The sequence below is a fragment of the Mixophyes fleayi genome, chromosome 5 (assembly GCF_038048845.1).
Source record: "Mixophyes fleayi isolate aMixFle1 chromosome 5, aMixFle1.hap1, whole genome shotgun sequence".
NCBI classification, from domain to species: domain Eukaryota; kingdom Metazoa; phylum Chordata; class Amphibia; order Anura; family Limnodynastidae; genus Mixophyes; species Mixophyes fleayi.
The window spans coordinates 267,920,350-267,942,478 of record NC_134406.1 but is presented as its reverse complement, the minus strand read 5'-3'; the positions used below and the strand labels follow the sequence as shown (position 1 = coordinate 267,942,478).

At 42.2% G+C, this 22,129-nt stretch overlaps 1 protein-coding gene across 1 annotated transcript in view; it reads left to right on the top strand.

Moving 5' to 3' along the window:
• Nucleotides 1-729: 729 nt before the first annotated feature.
• The window catches only part of CRPPA (CDP-L-ribitol pyrophosphorylase A), a 167,020-nt gene continuing 145,620 nt past the window's right edge, over nt 730-22,129 (top strand). The window contains exons 1-2 of the mRNA XM_075214069.1: nt 730-963; nt 2,691-2,970. Coding sequence (XP_075070170.1) covers nt 827-963; nt 2,691-2,970 — 417 coding nt within the window. The 5' untranslated portion in view covers nt 730-826. The remainder of the gene's footprint in view (nt 964-2,690; nt 2,971-22,129) is intronic.

Below are 22,129 nucleotides of genomic sequence, written 5' to 3'. Positions count from 1 at the left end.
TACAGACAGTACATGGTATAATCACACAGTATATAATATAATAGACAGTACATGGTATAATCACACAGTATATAATATAATAATACAGACAGTACATTGTATATAGTACATGGTATAATCACACAGTATATAATATAATAATACAGACAGTACATGGTATAATCACATAGTATATAATATAATAATACAGACAGTACATGGTATATAGTACATGGTATAATCACATAGTATATAATATAATAATACAGACAGTACATGGTATATAGTACATGGTATAATCACATAGTATATAATATAATAATACAGACAGTACATGGTATATAGTACATGGTATAATCACATAGTATATAATATAATAATACAGACAGTACATGGTATATAGTACATGGTATAATCACATAGTATATAATATAATAATACAGACAGTACATGGTATATAGTACATGGTATAATCACATAGTATATAATATAATAATACAGACAGTACATGGTATATAGTACATGGTATAATCACATAGTACATGGTATATAGTACATGGTATAATTACACAGTATATAATATAATAATACAGACAGTACATGGTATATAGTACATGGTATATAGTACATGGTATAATCACATAGTATATAATATAATAATACAGACAGTACATGGTATAATCACACAGTATATAATATAATATAACACACAGTACACGGTATAATGATGAGCACACTGCGGCCTGGTGCCGCCTCCGCCCCTCACACACCAGCTCCGGCTCCAGCAGTCACAGATCCGGCTACATCCAGCCCTCAGCCTCTGCCGGGGCCCCGGGATCACTGCGGGATGGAGCGGAGGCCTCGTGTGGCCGCTGTGCTGCCGGCCGGGGGCTGCGGGGAGCGGCTGGGGGGCTGCACCCCCAAACAGTACTGTGCGGTGCTGGGGAGACCCCTCATCAGCCTCACCCTGGAGGCCTTCGGGAGGTGAGAGGGGGCCGGTGGTGCTCAGTCCCACTCTATACAGCCACATGTGCACTGACTGCAGCACCGCGTCCTGTAATTAGCAGGTTGTATCTCCCCTATAGCTGCTGTAACACAGTATTATTACTGCACATCAGTGTTATTGTACTGGGCTCAGTAGCTGCTACATCTGTGCACTGACTACACCACTGCGTCCTGTAACCAACAGGTTGTATCTCCTACCTGTCCTGTACCCTATAACACAGTATTATTATTACTGTAATACAACATTACTGCACATCAGTGTTATTGTACTGGGCTCAGTAGCTGCTTCCTCTGTGCAGTCACAGGGTCACTGCTGCAGAGCACAAGTACTTCAGATACAACTCTGCAAAAAACCCCAAGACCCATCCTGTATATCACTTAGACATATATTAACTGTGTTTTTAAATTTATCTCAGTCCTATCTTTAAAATTAGTTTACCCCCTAACTGTGTCTGGCTGAGGAGCCCTGACCCCCTCCCAACCCTCCTCTCATCTGAACAGGTGCAAAGTGTGATAAAGTGCATTTTCAGTCATTAATGTATTGCACCCAGCATGGGCCAAGTTTAGTCCTAGTTTACTGACACATTATTGGTTTTGGGTTGTATAAAAGAAAAACAACAGAAAAACCTATCTAGTGCCATTTGTAAAGTCTATTTGTCCATTTGTAACATGCCAAATATAGTAATATCATCATCATCACTATTTATTTATATAGCGCCACTGATTCCGCAGCGCTGTTCAGAGAACTCATTCACATCAGCCCCTGCCCCATTGGAGCTTACAGTCTAAATTCCCTAATATACACACACAGACACACACAGACTAGGGTCAATTTTTTTTTAAAGCAGCCAATTAACCTACTAATATGTTTTTGGAGTGTGGGAGGAAACTGGAGCACCCAGAGGAAACCCACGCAAACACGGGGAGAACATACAAACTCCACACAGATAAGGCCATGGTCGGGAATTGAACTCATGATCCCAGCGCTGTGAGGCAGAAGCGCTAACCCCTTAGCCATCGTGCTCCCCCAATATTTCCATATTCAAGCACTTTTTCATTTTAGGTAATAATTTGAGGTGCATGCTTGTGTCAGCTGTCTGCCATTTTTTGATGAGATCAAACATTGTCAGATAAAATATACATGTGTGGGATGTGGCTTAAAGGGGAAGAAAAGCCATTATTTTAAATGAATTTATATGAAAGGCTGTGCAATACCATGCTGATTAATATACATGATATAACTGTAGTGTTTATAATTAAATTAATAAGTGTTAGCAGGTAGGTGCTTCTGTAGCAGAGCAGGTAGACTGACAGCTCGGCAGACTTGCTTTGTACAGTGTGGATTGGTGGATTTATACCTGGGGGGGAGTGATGTCACAGCAAAGTCTCATCTTTTTAACCTGTATCAGAATTAGGAGATCAATCTCAGATTTTGGGAGTTCTGTGGCCTTTTAAGTAGAGGAGGCAAAAAAATGATTCCAGAACACAACTTTCTGCTGTTTAGAGTGAAGCAGATTACTAACATTTTTATTGTGGTGTTTCAAACACCAGGGATTCTGACATATTGTTTCTGCATCTTGAAAAATAATTTAAAGACTTGATGTAATTTTACCTCCCCATATATTAAATCTGTTACTTCCTCTTGTGGAAATGCCGTCTTAAATTACCCGGTTGTGGCTATTTGCAATAAATTTCTCCTTTTACAGAGTTGGTTGGATATCAGACATTGTTGTGGTCGTGGCTGCAGAGAGCGTCGACTTGATGAAGACCATCGTCCGCAAATATGGACATAAACGGGTGACGCTGGTGGAAGGGGGTGTGACACGTCATCGGTCCATCTTCAATGGACTCCGAGTGTTTATAGAGGGTCACTCTCTAGGTCCGGCAGTTCAGACACCAGAGGTGGTGATTATTCATGATGCTGTGAGACCATTTGTGGAAGAAGATATCCTGCTCCAAGTTACACAGTCGGCCAGACAGCATGGTGTAAGTGCTCACTGATCCCTCTGTTATATAGTAGTTTAAAGGAGTAACCTATATTTGATGTTAATATATATCAATGGCTGTGTATTACTGAACTGCATAATATACATGAAATAACTGGAGTGTTTTACTACACTAAATATAACCCATACTTGCCAACTCTCCCGGAAAGTCCGGGAGACTCCCGAAATTCGGGTCAGTCTCCCAGGCTCCCGCGAGAGCTGGCGTTTCTCCTGCATCCCGGGATTCCCTTGTTAAAATGACGCGATTCACTGAGAATCGCGTCATTTTGGCCCCGCCCCCCACGACAAAACGGCATTTTACTCGTGGGGGCATGGCCAAAATGTCACATTTTGATAGCTCCGCCCCTCCGGGCCCATTAGTCACGCCACTCTCCCGGACGCCGCCTACTGAAAGTAGGCAAGGATGATATATCCACCATGCTCTCACTCCTGTGCAGCAGGTTGCCATGTTGGAAGGAGAGGCTTCTCTAATAAACAAGCAGACAGTGACTGACAGCTTGGCAGACTTGCTTTGCAGAATTGCAGAGTGCGGATTGGCTGATTCTTATTGAGGGGCGGGACCAGCGATGTCATTGCAACTCAGTCTCTGCTTTTTTTTTTTATATGTATCAGATCCTATCAGGACAATGCCCTGATGATGTGGGAGGAGCTTCAGCTGTCTGTAACGGAGGGAAGAGTTAATACTTGACTGTGCCTTCTGTACTACAAGAAAATGGCTGCCACTCTCATAAATGGGGACAGATGGTGTTATTAAGCATTTTCCTCTAGTGTTACCTCTAGATAACTGACCACTCATATTGTCTTACATAAAGGGAGGAATTCAACTGGCCGCAGGGTCCCATGATGTGTCTCCGAGTCACGCGTGACAACAGAGATTTGACTAAAATCTCTGCTCATGTTTCCTCGCGTCCTAGAACAATGTGAGGAAAAATGACCAAAGATTTTAGCACCGTATTAGGCAAGAAACACAGCCAGACTTCACCAAGTTGCAGTTTATTGAATCTGCCGCATAGAATTTAACAATAAAATTCAGCCACGTATTCAGGATGAAGGTGTGTACTACAAGAAAATGGCCGCCAGGATGTAGGTCTGTACTACAAGGAAATGTCCACCAGGATGAAGATCTGTACTACAAGAAAATGGCCACCAGGATGACTGTCTATACTACAAGAAAATGGCCACTGCTCTCCAGCATATAATTGTAGTTATTACTCATTCTTCTCACCAATGTTTCCTCAGGATAACTGGCTAAAAAGATTGTCCTGCACACAAAATATAATAATAGGATACAACTCTAGACCTATACTGTATACTGGAAATTCCTTTTATTTACACTGATGTATTTACCAGGAAGAGATGGTCTGCAAAAAAATGTCCACCTCTTTCCTGTGTGTGTCATGGTTGGCTACTCTTCCAAAATATTGGGGGCCTCCAGGGAAACCTCCTGGTTCCCTGATTTTTTTATAGCTAAAGAATTTAGGGCTACTTTATGAAGCCTAAGGGGTATATTCAGTTGTCCGCGTTACCCGCAAAAGTAACGCGCCTTGCGCACTATTACCGTTATTACAGTACTTGTAATGTTGGCTCAGGAAGTTGCGAGCTGAAATCCGGGTTAGAATTTCCGTAATAACGGTAATACTTTCAATGGGGCGTTACTTTTGCGAGTAACCCGGACAATTGAATATGCCCCTAAGAACACAATAAAAACGTTTAACACAGAGATAGAGATATTTCTTGCTTTACTCTATTTATTCACCCCAATATCACAAAAGATTGGGCCCTATCCGTCTGCATTAGACAACTTAATATAATTATATAATATTATTTACCAATCAGTGCAGAAGCAATTTCACCGTAATTTGTACTCTCCTGGAATTTCCGGGTCTTTGTGGAGGTGGGGCTTAATGGAACAATTTACATAATCAAGTCCCGCCCCCACTGTACAATGCCATGAATTTCAGTCAGTGTATCATAGTAGGGGGTGTGGCCATGGTGGCGCAATTGAGTATACATATATATATATATATAGTTTTGGAAGGAGTAAGAGATTGTCATTGTTGTTATTCTGGATATGCTGGGACCTGTAGTCCCACAACAGCTGGAGGGTCCCAGCCCTCTCATGCCTGGCTTAGAGGTTGGTATGACTGTAGTGAGGAATGTGAATAATGAACATTTCTGTATCCTGCCCAGCAGCGAAGGTTTTCCATTCTGTGGGGCGTACAATGATCACATGGCAAAAACATATTGTTCCTGGGATTATCAGGATTTGCAAGGGTATTGCTCTTCATGTGGGCACTCATTGTACTTTATCAGTCAACTATGCCTTCAACTTTCTACTCCAGACATAACCACAGGAGGAGTTGTTGTGTTTCCTGGTGGTGTCAGACAATGCCATTCAGACGGCTTTTCAGCGCTGGTTATTTACTTGGAAGAATGCGGGTTTACGCCAGTGTCATCACAGCGGTGCCTGTATTATTCCAACGTTTCCTCTTTCAATTACCCTTGTATAAATTGTCATTTGTGTCTGCCGGAAGATAGTACTTTAAAAAGAATGTCTTGGAGCTATTACAGCTATTTCTACAACGCTGGTGTGATAGCTGCAGTCTCTGTGAGTGCACCAAGAGCTGTCTAATTAAACGTCACTGTCAGTAAAGGTAGAGGCGCAGGGTGGATATGATGATTAGATACGGTGCTGCCTTTTCTAAATAATTTCTAGGGACAACTTCAGTGTTAATATCATTATTCATAACTGTTTGACATGTTGACTTTTTCAGTTCCTCATGTGAGTTAATGTTACTGATTATTTGTTTATGTGAGTGTAACATATATGTAACATTACTTACGTAAGTTCTTGTTATTGTTCGCTCACGCAACTAGCCGAATGGCAGGGGTACAAATCTGGGGCCTATTCAGATGTAAGGGGTACTCCGTGCCCATTGCCCTGGTACCTTTTTTAATGGCTAAATCTAATGCCAAGGTGGGTGGGTTAAGTTCCAGCAAAGGTTGCTTCTGACACGTTGTGACTTATCGTGTGTCGAAAATACTGATTGGATACGCGATGGGGTGAGGTTGTAACTATCCGCGGGCAGGGGTCTTGTTCATCATCTCCTTTCTGCAGGCTGGGGGTGGGGGTTAACATAAAATATGTAATGTGGGTGGTCTACTTCTTAAAGCATAGATGCCTACTCTCACGGAATGTCCCTGAGACTCCCGAATTTTGGAGAGCACTACCGGACTCCCGGGAGAGCAGGGCAACCTCCCGAATCCTGCCCACTTTGTTGGTGAAGTGCGTGGGGGCAGGGTAATAACGTCATCCTGGCCCCGCCCCCTGCTATAATAGGCCGAAATTGGTATTGTATAGATGGGGCGGGGCGTAATGACGCGATTAGCGGGGCCACGCCCCCCAAGACACAACCAACTTTGGAGATCTCCCGGAGGGGTGATGTATGTCTTAAAGTTGATGCAAAATGTAAGGGCTGCAAATTTCCACTATGGCACCCTCTCTGTACAGAGATCATATCCTATTGGATGTGCTCTATGTGCTTCAATATCGTAGTCATCTGCTCCAGGTACCTCGTATGTCAAAGTTTCTCCTAAATCGTGAGTGTAGATTAGCTGTACGAGGGGGCCACATGGGAGCGGACATGACATACGTACATATGTTTTCCTTTCTTGCCCTTGTTTATGACACATAGCTGCTCTGGATACAGATACAACTGTATCTGCTACAAAGAGCACAGAAGAGCAACAGAAACACAGAACTCTACCTGATGATAAAAAGACAAAGCTGGAAAGCTCAAGTAGCAGCTAGATAGAACAAACAATGTATTTATAACATTTGTAGAAGGGGGGGGGGGGTAAAACACACAAATTAAAGTCCTGTAGCTGACTGTAAGAGATAATTGTATTGTCTATCAGGTTAGCCAATCAAAGTATTTGTTTTGTTCCCATAAACATCCAATAATTTCAGCATATACCCTACAATCTATAGTGCCGAATACACTTTTATTAACGTCTGATTCTCCAAGGGCTAAATGCTTAAAAAGTATAGTTTTGTTTATTTCAAGTAATAAAATACCTTAAATGATACAGGCTATTTGCAGAAGCTCACCATTCAGTACAGTTGCCATTAATTGTCCTCTCTTAATGGGACTGTCCTGGATCATTTACCCACCCCCACAGGTATAGCAAATACAGGAGACTGCCCCCCAAACTCCCCTCTCCAAATACTACACAGTGGATAAACCGTTAATCATTTTTTACCTACTCCTAAAACTCACCTGTCAATCTTTTTGAGATGTGATAATAATTGGAGGTGTGGCCTAATGTAATTGGGGGCGTGACCAGAATTGACAGAAAATATGACAGAGAACATTCAGCTTTAGATACTTCCCCACACAGGTATAACCTAAAACGGTGCTAAAATACATATACACCCCTCTGTGCTAGGTACTATTAATCAGAAACATTTTCCAGGGTTACAGTCCCTTGAATCAGTTATTTTCAGAGTTGCCCATGTGATCCACAGTGCATCTAGTAAGTTAACCTAACGAACTGAAACCGCTTCTTTAATTAACATACGCACTCTGTATAGTATCCGTCTTTTTGGAGGCAGAGGTAATGAAGCTCGCCGGGCAGGTCTAGACATGAAGGAACTGCAGGAAGAGCTGATACAACAATTGTGTATATGTCATCTTAGCACAAGTCAACCTCAGTTTGATAGAGCAGGATCAGTGGGATAATGACTTATTATGTAGTTATTGTGGTCAGGCTTCTGTTTCACAACTATCATTTATGTCTTTTTGTGGTTTTTATAACTAGTCTCAGTGATTTCCATGTGAAAGGTCACAACAATGATACAGGGTAGTATAGATGCCGCAGGTTTATTCCCATGTGCTCGATAAGCGACATTTCTTGTTTAGGAGTAATCTTGGTCTTTATTATATTATACAGGTGGAGTGCAATGTATTACAGCAAACCATGGCTAAGGATTAATTCTCAGGCGGCACAGATTTCTGATAAATGTGGCTGTGTGTAGCTGAAATTTTTCCGTTAATTCCCAAATAACATTCTGTGTCTCAGAGGACTGTTCACTGCAATAAAGTCCGCTTCACCTGTACGTGAGTGTATGCAGCGATACAGAATTATTCTCACTGCTGCCCACTAATCACCAATGGTAAATGGACCCTTGAATGTGTTCTATAACTGTGTTGTTAAAAAAAATGTATTTCTCTTTTTATTCCAGCTTGTTCCTAATGGAATATTATGTTTTAAGTTGACAGGCTTGTATGCACCAGGAATATAACACTATTTTGAATGTTTGTTTAGTTGTGGTAATTCTAAAAGTTACCAGAACGTAAAGTGATTATTTCAAGTACCCTGTCTTCAGTTGGCACTTCCCCTCTATCGCTTTAGTGGGGTCCCCCATAGTGTACAGAGCCGTAACTTAAAATTCTGGCGCCTGGGGAGAGAAAGAAAATTGGGAGGTATGATAGTGCAGCATAGGACAGCTAGATGGGATGGTGAGAGGACCGGACAGGTGATTCAGACTGTGCTGGAAGTGTGGAGCGAACTCTGCTCCTGATTGGATGCTACATGCAGACCACACCCCCCGTCCTAGCAGGCTAGGTAGGTCTCCTTCATTTTAAGCTCATTTTACCTGGGACGTTATTGATCATTCCTTTTGACAATCTACATTTATTTTCAGTCACACTGTGGAGCTGGCACCAAAAATGACAATCCTCAGTGACAGCCCTATAAAACCACACACGTGAGCCTCTCCGTTAATGTTAGACTTCAATAAGTCTTTATTTCCTATTTCAGTGTCTGTGAGCGATTTTCTGATAAGTCCTGCAGTCAGACTGGCACACGAAATCACCCGATTACACATCCTCGCTAATTATGTGGAGTAATTGTGTGTGGATATGATACTTACTTTGTGAATGGTTGGTGGTCTAGCCCCAAAATTCTGTGTGTCAAGCAAAGGCAAATGATTCATTACATTTCTAATCACTAAATACATATTTTTGGACTAAGACCGCTTTATTAGTCGTTAGCAGGGCCGTCTTAACAGCATTATAGGCCCCCGGGCAAAGCAGTGCACTGGGGTCCTACCTACACAAACACTCACCCACTTATGTACAATTAGTACGTGTACGTTGTTTTGGTCAAGGTCAAGATATGTATTCGCAACAGCAAGATGACATGTACAGATATCAGCTGATACTGAGGGGATTAGTCCACCTAAACGTTTTAATAAAGAGGGTCTGAAGATTCTGAATAAATCTCCTGGAATAATATGCTGAAAAGTTGTCAAGCCTGAGGGGCCCCTATGCTCCTGGGGCCCCCGGGCAACTGCCCAGTGTGTCCATGCGTTAAGACAGCTCTGGTTGTTAGCATCCTGAAAATTAAATGATATATGAACATTAAGTAGAACCATCCAACCTAATGTATTTAATTTACATATCTGTTTATAAAAATCAGTGGGTCCACCCCGCTTGGCAACTCCGTCATTCATCATCATCATAATCATTTATTTATATAGCGCCCACATATTACGTAGCGCTTTACAATTGGGGACAAACACAGTAAAGTAATAAACAAACTGGGTAAAACAGACAGAGAGGGGAAAACGCCCTGCTCGCAAGCTTATAATCTATGGGACAATAGGACACATGAGGTTAAGTCTACATTTTGCATTTCGGTCCAGCCAGACTGCAAAGGTAAAAAGTGGTTTGTTAGCTAAATGATTCCGTCACAAAACCGTGTTAGTCAGAGGGTTGTTGTCTTGTTTGAATTATGTAACAGGTGGTAATAAGGTAACCTAGTGAGGTTAAGAGGGTGGTTGAGGAATATTATAAGCTTATCTGAAGAGGTGGGTTTTCAGAGAATACTTGAAAGTTTGTAGACCAGAGTAGAGTCTTATTGTGCGAGGGAGAGAATTCCATAGAGTGGGTGCAGCCCAAAAAAAGTCCTGTAACCGGGAATGGGAGGATGTAATGAGGGTGGATGAAAGACGCAGATCTTGTGCAGAATGGAGGTGCCGAGTTGGGAGATACTTTGAGACAAGAGAGGAGATGTATGTTGGTGCAGCTTTGTTGATGGCCTTGTAGGTTAGTAAGAGTATTTTAGATTGGATTCGGTAGATAACAGGCAGCCAGTGTAGAGACATACAGTTATGGCACCTGTAGTTTGATATCCCCAGTTATTACTGCCTGGATAATTCAGAATTGCCAGGATTTGTGTTGTGGAGACTGCTGCACTAACTTGGATGGGAAACATTATCTGCAGTGACCAAGTAATCCAAAATAAATCACAAGTAGGGGTAAGATCACTAAAACGTCTTAAAAGGAAAAGTGTAGGTGTTGCCCATAGCAACCAATCACATCTATCTTTCATTCTCTAGAATTTATTAGAATAAACCATAACTAGAATCTGATTGTAATCTTTGCTGTGTAGAAGCAGATTCTTTACTATACTTTATTAAGTAAGACTTGTGTCTTCCACTTACCTGTACACAGGTGACCTTTTCCCAAAGCTATTTAAATAATCCTTTTTGGCACACAATACTTTACTTATCTATGTCATATTCACAAACTTTACCTACAAATCCTGTTACATATTAACCCTTGATACCCCCCCACACCTCTGCTGTTGTAGACGTGCTCTGCAGAGACGCAGACAAACAGGATGGATCTTTATGCTGAAGTTCAGGAATTTGTTGTAGTTTTCTCTTTTTTATTCAGAGATGTAATTGAGCAGCAGACTGTCATTATGAGGGTGGTCACACAGCGTAGACACAATGTCAATACAGCACAATCCTCCACCAGCGGCTGTTTTCAGGGAGCAAGCAAGCGTACAGTGGAGTTTCTGCAAGTTAAACAAACATAATTGTGTACAAACTTCCTGTCTCGGTTGTTGAAATAAAGGAATGTCAGGGAGGCACAAGAGAAATTTGTATTTACAAACTGAGCGATTTCCAGTCCAGCACGGGCTGCAGTCAGTGTAACAAAACCTCATGATGTAATGCACTAAATTCTTACCACCAGTTTTCACTAGACGGGGGGTGAAGTTAGAAGTATCCTAACATTCGATCATAGTAAGGAAACTACAACGATGTCTGTTGATGAACTACAACTTCCAGCATCGTTTTTTTCTGTTGCCTCAACTCATTGTACCTTTATCCCAGTCCTACCTTATGTCTTATCAATGTTATACTTGTAGCACTTGTCTATAATGTGGAAGGTTTGGGCCCCTTTCAACCTTGGGCCATGGAATGGCCCACAGAACTCCTCCATTGTAACTAGCCACAGGGACGGTATCTTGCGATATAGCAGGGGGTGCACAGTATTTTTAATCATCTTCACTTTTACTAAGGCATAGATTTTTTTAAACATTGTATCTTTGAGGGGGTTTAATAAGTAAATTACAGCCCCAAATATGCATTTAAAGGCCCATTAAACCTAAAATAAAAGATGGCTTGTATAAAAGAACCATTAATTACATTCACAGATATAGGAGTTTACCACAACTGAAAATGTTAAAGTTGTAATCATTGGAGGGAGATATTCTTCTACGCACAGCAAGCTTCCTGTCCTCAATTCCTGTAAAGGACACCGCAAGCAGCCTCTGCCCAGCCGGAAATGGTTGATAAGTAGCTTGCACTCAGCTGCGTACTAAATGTACAAAATGCACTAGGGCAATAGATCCTATTTTTGGGTAGGGTAACCCTTTTTTGGATTCTGCAATTTGGGACTGCTGGTAAAGCCTTGATTAGCTGTGGTATAATTTAAAGGCGGGGTGACATCTTCATAGTAGGTAGCGTGTGATTGGCAACAGCTAGCCGGTTATGAGCCCACATTCCCATGGGATGATATGTCACCCCCCCAGCCTCCCCCCCCCTTTTTAAACTACAATATCGCCATCTCAGACCTGCAGTCTTTGCATTATTAGGGATGGTGAAGAATGTACATGTCCTCTACCTTTGCAGATCTTTTGCAGACTAGTAAGTTTGTGCCAAGCCAGACCTACTTTATTTACACCCAATTTTTGTCTGACAAACTTTTGAGAACATTAACATTTCTCGGAGGGGTATTTTTGAATAACAGCCCAACCTTGAAACTGCATTTTGGAGTCTGAGAATCCAGCAGCCAATCACAAAACCCTTCCTACGAGGAGAAATTGTGGCATAAAACACATTTCATATCTAAAAGGAAATCCCACTGTTTCACTTCAGTCTGCTGCCTTAAATTATCCGCTTATGGCAAATTATCTGTTATTTTACAACATTGGAATTTAAAAAAAAAAAAAAAAAAAGAGTAAAATATTGTAATCTCATAATTGCCAAAGTTGTTTATAGCTTTGACACAACTAAACTATAAACTTTGGGTAAGTGAAGAAAGGTAACAGCTTAATTACAGTATGTGGTAGACTTTCTATAGAGGTATTGTAATTAGCAGGAGTACAGATGTCTGAAGAGGATCGTGTTTGTGCTTGTTGGACGTACAGGTCTGCACAGCGGCTTAAATAACAGAACCAGGTTTAAACAGAGGGGCTGTGGCTTTTGAGAAGCAGCTAATCACTTCCAAAATAATTGGTAATGATGCAAAGCCTTCAGATTGTGACCCGTGAATGTGTCAATATCTCTACTTTTACCAAGTGTACACAGCGATCCGAAGCAACAATAGAGACAACGCACCTGACATGAGCGCTCCAGAGGTCATTAGGAAGAAACAGCGACGATCCCAAGACTTCTCCGAGCTGCGGCTGATGACAGATGCCTGGTCGGCCAGCGCAGCTCTCTAAATAAATAACGTTAATCTCGTCTGCAGCTTTGCACACACAGCAGTTTACTTAGGTGCAGGGTGATGGAGGGTAAGAGTTATATCATTTAATACTGGCTTAAATAATATTTCCTGTTAAAGATCTGTGTGTCTGTAAAGTAAGTGACAGTGTCCTTCTCTGACCAGAAATGGACCAAACAGGTAGAAATGTTATGTGGTTTTCGGTCTAGAAACGAAATAAAAATAATTTCTACATACATTGTCAATCAAGATATAGGGATCCAGAGGAGGAACTAGCAAGCTATGGGCCCCGGAGGAGGGAGCCAGGGCCCCCAATCCTCTGCATCTACCATGCAGCGGGCCCCATTAGCTCGATGGGCCCCAGTGCACGGCACCTGCTGCACCAATGGTAGTTCCGCCACTGTAGGGGTCTATTCATCTTCAGGCAGCGATAGGAATAGTTTCTTATTGCAGCAATCTTTCAATTTCCACCTAGATCCCACCGCTGACGCCATCCTGAGATTGTGACAGCAATAAGAGGCTTCCTGCGTTACATATACCGCTTGACCCCTTTTTAAATAGGCACCCGGCAAAATTACCTACCCCTTGATGTATTGGGAGAAACGCTAACTCCAGCAACCGTTGTTGTTGGAGAAAGGGCTTATCTCTCAATCAACTTCAAGCATTCTCTGAGAACCCACCTTTTCAGACAAGCTTATAATATTCCTCAGCCACCCTCTTAACCTCACTGTGTTACCCTCTACACAGCTAACACAAGACAACAACCCTCTGACCACCATTGTTGTGTGACTGATCACACAGTCCACTAAGCACTTTTTACTTTTGCAACACTGCTGAACCAATATGTGATATGTAGCACTTGCCCTCATGTATCAAACTCCCATTGTCCGATAGATTGTAAGGCTGCTTCACAATTGTAAAGCATTACGGAATTTGCTGCCACTATATAAATAAATGATGATGATGATAATTAGACCCCATAATGTTACCAATATTATGCAAGCATCAGACAGAGGAGGAAAGAGATTGGCATAATCTGGATCTGCCTTCAGGAGTATACTAAAAGGACAGCTGAGATACAAAAAAAAATATTTACTCTGTTATTTTTTCAGGGCTGAAGGTGGGCAAAGAGCATCCAAGCCCACAGTTGTTAGGTGGATCACATACTGCATAGAGAGCATATAGGTACAAAACAGTGCGGCATTGGAACAATGCGTTGTTAAATCTCCCTCAGCAAGAGATCTACATCCCGGGCTTCGTAGCATCCGTAGAAAGAAGACCTCTCCAAATCAACATCTTGGTCATTGTACAGTATGCACAAATAATTGTAAGTCAGAAGAGCTGACATCTGACTCAAAGGCCCTTATTTATTATTAAGCAGCGTTAACAAACATCTTCTATGACAAAATCATTTATCGCAACACTCAGTTGCCCGTCGATACTGGCAAGCAATGGTATTCTTACCGCTTTGCCAACCCGTCTTGGTGGATCTGTGCACGCGTGACCCTTCTTGCCGGTTCACGCATGCAAAAAAAAAAATGGTAAAATGCAAAACGTTAAGAAAATAAAAATTATAAAATGTCATTGGCTGTAATTCCGATTAGAGAAATGCTTGTTTTGTGCAATTAATTTATCCTGCGTGGCTCAAGTAAAGGGTAACATGACATTATTTTCTTACCTGTTAGGCCATATACCTCGCTGTCCACGCCATGTGGGAGGAACAGGAAAATGAATATACACTTAGTGAACTTGTATTTTCCTGTACCAGGATACGGTGGTGGGCAGAGCGCTCCTAATCCCTCTGTTTTCTTGGGCCAAATCGAAGCTGTGGTTCCGGAAGGGAAAGGAAGTTTACTTACTAAGTACTTAACTGATTATCCCTCCGCAGGGTGAGGTGGGATTAACCCCTTGCAGCCGCTGCCCGGTTCAGCTACAGGCAAAGAACATTTCTTTTGTATTTCTCACTAAGGATACATGTGAAATAAAGCAATCCATTTGAATTGGTTCCTTTGCTTACAATTCACAGCTGTGTAAATAAAACACTTCTGGGCTGGCGGGTCACTAATGCAGATGTTCCAGCGTTGCACACCTGCATTGAGGAGAGGGAAGAGGCTCTGATTAGGAAATAGAAGGGACGTTGTAATGACCCTGCGGGTAGCTGAGGGTAATTAGAGGTAAATCATCAAGAAGATCCGTAAGTGTAGAAAACTTGTGTCATCTGTTTTAGCTAAAATCTAGAAAGCTGCAGTTTGAGATGATTCTGTTTCTGAGAAACTATTTTTGTAGCAAATGTTCCATGAACATTGTAATGCAATTGTCTAAATGTACATTAAAAATGTACCTGATGTATCCCACTTCCAACCCCAACTGATAATACTTTTAGCTAATCAATGCTGTTCTTTGTTTCTCTTTTCTGCTTAAATAAAGAACTTGAAAAGGCTGTTTGTAAAGAACCACTAAACCCCCTTCTAGGAAATGCCCCTTTGGGCACTGATATCCTGCTTAACCAATCAGGTGATCTCTTTACTACACGCCTCCTTCGACCCAGTTTGAATCTTTCTTGTAGCTACAGCCGTCCTTCCGTCTCCTGTTGATTCCCACAAGTGGGCCCCACTTTTTGATCCCAGGCCCACCTCTGCTTGAGAGATGATATATCTCCTTGTCTACTAAATAAAATTTATTTTAGAACAATTATTTTATTATGTTTTGGGGGGCGTAAAGTAAACAGATATAACTTCAGGGGCCCTGTGGAAGACCCCCTAACCTTCTAAAGGGCCGCATGTTACCCTTAATCCCAGTAGTAAATTAAAACAATACATTTAATGAAAGAAAGAGACACCTAACTGTAATAACATATCGATGGTGGAATCCTCAATCTTTGGTTCTTGGAGGAGACAAATTCCTCTATAACATCATTATCATCAACATTTATTTATATAGCGCCAGCAAATTCCGTAGCGCTTTACAATTGGGAACAAACAGTAATAAAACAATACTGGGTAATACATACAGAGAGGTAAGAGAACCCTGCTTGCAAGCTTACAATCTATTGGACAATGGGAGTTTGATACACGAGGGTAAGTGCTACATCATATTGCACATTGGTCCAGCTAGAATGCAAAGGTAAAAGTATTGAGTATCTGACAAACTGAACTGAGAAGATAATTGATGCTCCAATTTTGTGGATCTCAATCGAAAGAGTCAATGGGAAAACTTGAATCCGAATTTAGCCTCCTTACAAGGTAGGGACAACTCTGCCTGAGTTGAATTGTTGTCAAGGTGACCGGGTGGATTGGAACATAGACTCTGTTATCAAAGGTTTCTTAATAATGTAAATTCTTGCAGTAATAGCCACGCCTCCAGAGATCACACTGACATTTGTCCCCTCTGTAGCCCCTCCCCCCATGGGCAGCACTGTCCACGTGTGCCAATTTTGCCAGGGCAGTCACTTTTTTTCCACCACATAAAATTTACACCCATCATTGGTGAAGGTCCCAGGATAGGGATACCCATGTTTACCTCCCTAGGAGTGGGAAAGGGGGCGTAGGCACAACACAAAGGTGGTGTGGTCACTTGTGGCAGGAACATGGCCGCGCCCCAAAGGGCACTCAACATTCCCACCTGCAGGAGAAATGTCCCCAGGCAGAGCCCTAAAATCAGGACTGTCCCACTGAAATCAGGACAGTGGGGAGGTATCCCCCGTGTTCTCTGAGGTGCACTCTCTCTATAGGTATAGGGACATCAGTATTTAAACCTGTTAAAGGGCCATTCAACACTCTTCTCAGTGTACAAAATGCCTAATAGCAGAAGTGTGATACAAAATGTAAACAGGTAAAGGAGGTAAAAAGAATCTGCCCTTGTCTACGTAGTATACAATATTGTTTCCACCAGCTTGTGATTAAAGTCAGAGATTTGGGGGGCACTCTCTTTCTTCCCTACCTTTCTGGTGTTGATTTATTTTTTTTGAGTGTGTGACAATGTTAATATACAATAATCAAACACTCAGGGAATATCTATGGTTGAAAAGTTAAGTGTTTTACAGCTAATTAGTGTAATTTACAATTATGCATAATCTACATTGTCTATTTAAGATATTATAAGTAGTTCTTCCTTTACCCCCGAGGTCCTGTGCCACCCCCAGCCTGGTATTGGGGCACACCCAGCCTGGTATTGTGCCACCCCCAGCCTGGTATTGTGCCACCCCCAGCCTGGTATTGGGGCACACCCAGCCTGGTATTGTGCCACCCCCAGCCTGGTATTGTGCCACCCCCAGCCTGGTATTGGGGCACACCCAGCCTGGTATTGTGCCACCCCCAGCCTGGTATTGGGGCACACCCAGCCTGGTATTGTGCCACCCCCAGCCTGGTATTGGGGCACACCCAGCCTGGTATTGTGCCACCCCCAGCCTGGTATTGTGCCACCCCCAGCCTGGTATTGTGCCACCCCCAGCCTGGTATTGGGGCACACCCAGCCTGGTATTGTGCCACCCCCAGCCTGGTATTGGGACACACCCAGCCTGGTATTGTGCCACCCCCAGCCTGGTATTGGGGCACACCCAGCCTGGTATTGTGCCACCCCCAGCCTGGTATTGTGCCACCCCCAGCCTGGTATTGGGGCACCCCCAGCCTGGTATTGTGCCACCCCCAGCCTGGTATTGGGGCACACCCAGCCTGGTATTGTGCCACCCCCAGCCTGGTATTGGGGCACACCCAGCCTGGTATTGTGCCACCCCCAGCCTGGTATTGGGGCACACCCAGCCTGGTATTGTGCCACCCCCAGCCTGGTATTGGGGCACACCCAGCCTGGTATTGTGCCACCCCCAGCCTGGTATTGGGACACACCCAGCCTGGTATTGGGGCACACCCAGCCTGGTATTGTGCCACCCCCAGCCTGGTATTGGGACACACCCAGCCTGGTATTGGGGCACACCCAGCCTGGTATTGTGCCACCCCCAGCCTGGTATTGTGCCACCCCCAGCCTGGTATTGGGACACACCCAGCCTGGTATTGGGACACACACAGCCTGGTATTGGGACACACCCAGCCTGGTATTGTGCCACCCCCAGCCTGGTATTGGAACACACCCAGCCTGGTATTGGGGCACACCCAGCCTGGTATTGGGACACACCCAGCCTGGTATTGAGGCACACACAGCCTGGTATTGGGGCCCACTGGTTGTTATTAATGTCTCTCTTTCCGTCGCTCTGACGTTATTCTGTACGGTGCTGTCAGCAGAACTGGGGCAGTTGGATGAGTATTTTGCTGTGTGATCCTTCTGTACTGTAACTGTAATCTGCCCTGGCAGCCATCCATACACTCGGCTTCTTGTCCGGTCACTGCTTGTTAAATGAAGATGTGTAAAAATAGATGTCTCGGCCATCGAAATACTATGTATCAGAACGTTGAGCCTTACTTGCTATTAAAGAGACATTCTACCAGGCAAATTGTGGTTTTTAAATTCTAAAGGGGCCATTAAAAACACTGGTGCCCAGGAAAAAAGTGTTTTTTAAAGTGCAATTTTAAACATAGGAAGTATTGGTTGCTAGGGGTTACCGCACCTTTTTCCTGTGCATTAGCTTTCAGAAAATGATTCCCTTCTGGAGAACAATTGATCCTATGTTCGAGAAAACCAAATAATAGTGAACCCCACCTCAGAGTCAGTATTCATGTGGTTGTGTATACCCTCCCCAGGTATCGGGGAGCCATTAAGGCATACAAAATGTGTAATAGTGTGTTTAGCACTGAGCCATGGAGGTAACACTGAAAGGGCCATTTACAGAAGGTTGTGGCAAATGCCCTTTTGTGATGTCACTGGCCTACTTTTGCACAGTTGCAATTGCTTTTTTTAAAGATGGGCATGAAGTTGCCGGCCAAGATGGTGGCATCTGTAGGGGGCAAAATTTTACATCCTCTAAGTTTAAGGGGAGGGGTTGGGAGAATTTGGGATATTCCTTGCAAGTAAGGATTAGACGCACAAGTGTACTTAGTTTTGCACTTAAGTGAAAAAAACAAGTGAAAGGTTAAATGATGTGACAGCCGCGCTAAATATATATACAGGGACGGCACCTGTACCTCCCCTGTGATTCCTCACATACATGGACTATACCAGAGTACCTATAGGGTGTGTTGGTGAATAATGTGCATAGGATGTGTTGGTGATTATTGTATATATGGTGTGTTGGTGAATATTGTGCATAGGGTGTGTTGGTGAATACTGTGTATACGGCGTGTTAGTGAATATTGTGTATATGGTGTGTTGGTGAATATTGTGTATACGGCGTGTTGGTGAATATTGTGTTTAGGGTGTGTTGGTGAATATTGTGTATATGGCGTGTTAGTGAATATTGTGCATATGGTGTGTTGGTGAATATTGTGTATAGGGTGTGTTGGTGAATATTGTGCATAGGGTGTGTTGGTGAATATTGTGTATACGGCGTGTTAGTGAATATTGTGTATAGGGTGTGTTGGTGAATATTGTGTATACGGCGTGTTAGTGAATATTGTGTTTAGGGTGTGTTGGTGAATATTGTACATAGGGTGTGTTGGTGAATATTGTGCATAGGGTGTGTTGGTGATTATTGTACATAGGGTGTGTTGGTGAATAGTGTTCATAGGGTGTGTTGGTGAATATTGTACATAGGGTGTGTTGGTGATTATTGTATATATGGTGTGTTGGTGAATATTGTGCATATGATGTGTTGGTGAATATTGTGTATATGGTGTGTTGGTGAATATTGTGCATAGGGTGTGTTGGTGAATATTGTGCATAGGGTGTGTTGGTGATTATTGTACATAGGGTGTGTTGGTGAATATTGTACATAGGGTGTGTTGGTGAATATTGTGCATAGGGTGTGTTGGTGATTATTGTACATAGGGTGTGTTGGTGAATATTGTTCATAGGGTGTGTTGGTGAATACTGTACATAGGGTGTGTTGGTGATTATTGTATATATGGTGTGTTGGTGAATATTGTGCATATGATGTGTTGGTGAATATTGTGTATATGGTGTGTTGGTGAATATTGTGCATAGGGTGTGTTGGTGAATATTGTGCATAGGGTGTGTTGGTGATTATTGTACATAGGGTGTGTTGGTGAATATTGTACATAGGGTGTGTTGGTGAATATTGTGCATAGGGTGTGTTGGTGATTATTGTACATAGGGTGTGTTGGTGAATATTGTTCATAGGGTGTGTTGGTGAATACTGTACATAGGGTGTGTTGGTGATTATTGTATATATGGTGTGTTGGTGAATATTGTGCATATGATGTGTTGGTGAATATTGTGTATATGGTGTGTTGGTGAATATTGTGCATAGGGTGTGTTGGTGAATATTGTACATAGGGTGTGTTGGTGATTATTGTATATATGGTGTGTTGGTGAATATTGTGCATATGGTGTGTTGGTGAATATTGTGTATAGGGTGTGTTGGTGAATATTGTGCATATGGTGTGTTGGTGAATATTGTGCATATGGTGTGTTGGTGAATATTGAATATTGTGTATATGGTGTGTTGGTGAATATTGTGCATAGGGTGTGTTGGCGAATATTGTGCATAGGGTGTGTTGGTGAATACTGTACATAGGGTGTGTTGGTGATTATTGTATATATGGTGTGTTGGTGAATATTGTGCATATGATGTGTTGGTGAATATTGTGTATATGGTGTGTTGGTGAATATTGTGCATAGGGTGTGTTGGTGAATATTGTACATAGGGTGTGTTGGTGAATATTGTATATATGGTGTGTTGGTGAATATTGTGCATATGGTGTGTTGGTGAATATTGTGTATACGGCGTGTTAGTGAATATTGTGTATATGGTGTGTTGGTGAATATTGTGTATACGGCGTGTTGGTGAATATTGTGTTTAGGGTGTGTTGGTGAATATTGTGTATATGGCGTGTTAGTGAATATTGTGCATATGGTGTGTTGGTGAATATTGTGTATAGGGTGTGTTGGTGAATATTGTGCATAGGGTGTGTTGGTGAATATTGTGTATACGGCGTGTTAGTGAATATTGTGTATAGGGTGTGTTGGTGAATATTGTGTATACGGCGTGTTAGTGAATATTGTGTTTAGGGTGTGTTGGTGAATATTGTACATAGGGTGTGTTGGTGAATATTGTGCATAGGGTGTGTTGGTGATTATTGTACATAGGGTGTGTTGGTGAATAGTGTTCATAGGGTGTGTTGGTGAATATTGTACATAGGGTGTGTTGGTGATTATTGTATATAGGGTGTGTTGGTGATTATTGTGCATATGGTGTGTTGGTGAATATTGTGCATATGGTGTGTTGGTGAATATTGAATATTGTGTATATGGTGTGTTGGTGAATATTGTGCATAGGGTGTGTTGGCGAATATTGTGCATAGGGTGTGTTGGTGAATACTGTACATAGGGTGTGTTGGTGATTATTGTATATATGGTGTGTTGGTGAATATTGTGCATATGATGTGTTGGTGAATATTGTGTATATGGTGTGTTGGTGAATATTGTGCATAGGGTGTGTTGGTGAATATTGTACATAGGGTGTGTTGGTGAATATTGTATATATGGTGTGTTGGTGAATATTGTGCATATGGTGTGTTGGTGAATATTGTGTATACGGCGTGTTAGTGAATATTGTGTATATGGTGTGTTGGTGAATATTGTGTATACGGCGTGTTGGTGAATATTGTGTTTAGGGTGTGTTGGTGAATATTGTGTATATGGCGTGTTAGTGAATATTGTGCATATGGTGTGTTGGTGAATATTGTGTATAGGGTGTGTTGGTGAATATTGTGCATAGGGTGTGTTGGTGAATATTGTGTATACGGCGTGTTAGTGAATATTGTGTATAGGGTGTGTTGGTGAATATTGTGTATACGGCGTGTTAGTGAATATTGTGTTTAGGGTGTGTTGGTGAATATTGTACATAGGGTGTGTTGGTGAATATTGTGCATAGGGTGTGTTGGTGATTATTGTACATAGGGTGTGTTGGTGAATAGTGTTCATAGGGTGTGTTGGTGAATATTGTACATAGGGTGTGTTGGTGATTATTGTATATATGGTGTGTTGGTGAATATTGTGCATATGATGTGTTGGTGAATATTGTGTATATGGTGTGTTGGTGAATATTGTGCATAGGGTGTGTTGGTGAATATTGTGCATAGGGTGTGTTGGTGATTATTGTACATAGGGTGTGTTGGTGAATATTGTACATAGGGTGTGTTGGTGAATATTGTGCATAGGGTGTGTTGGTGATTATTGTACATAGGGTGTGTTGGTGAATATTGTTCATAGGGTGTGTTGGTGAATACTGTACATAGGGTGTGTTGGTGATTATTGTATATATGGTGT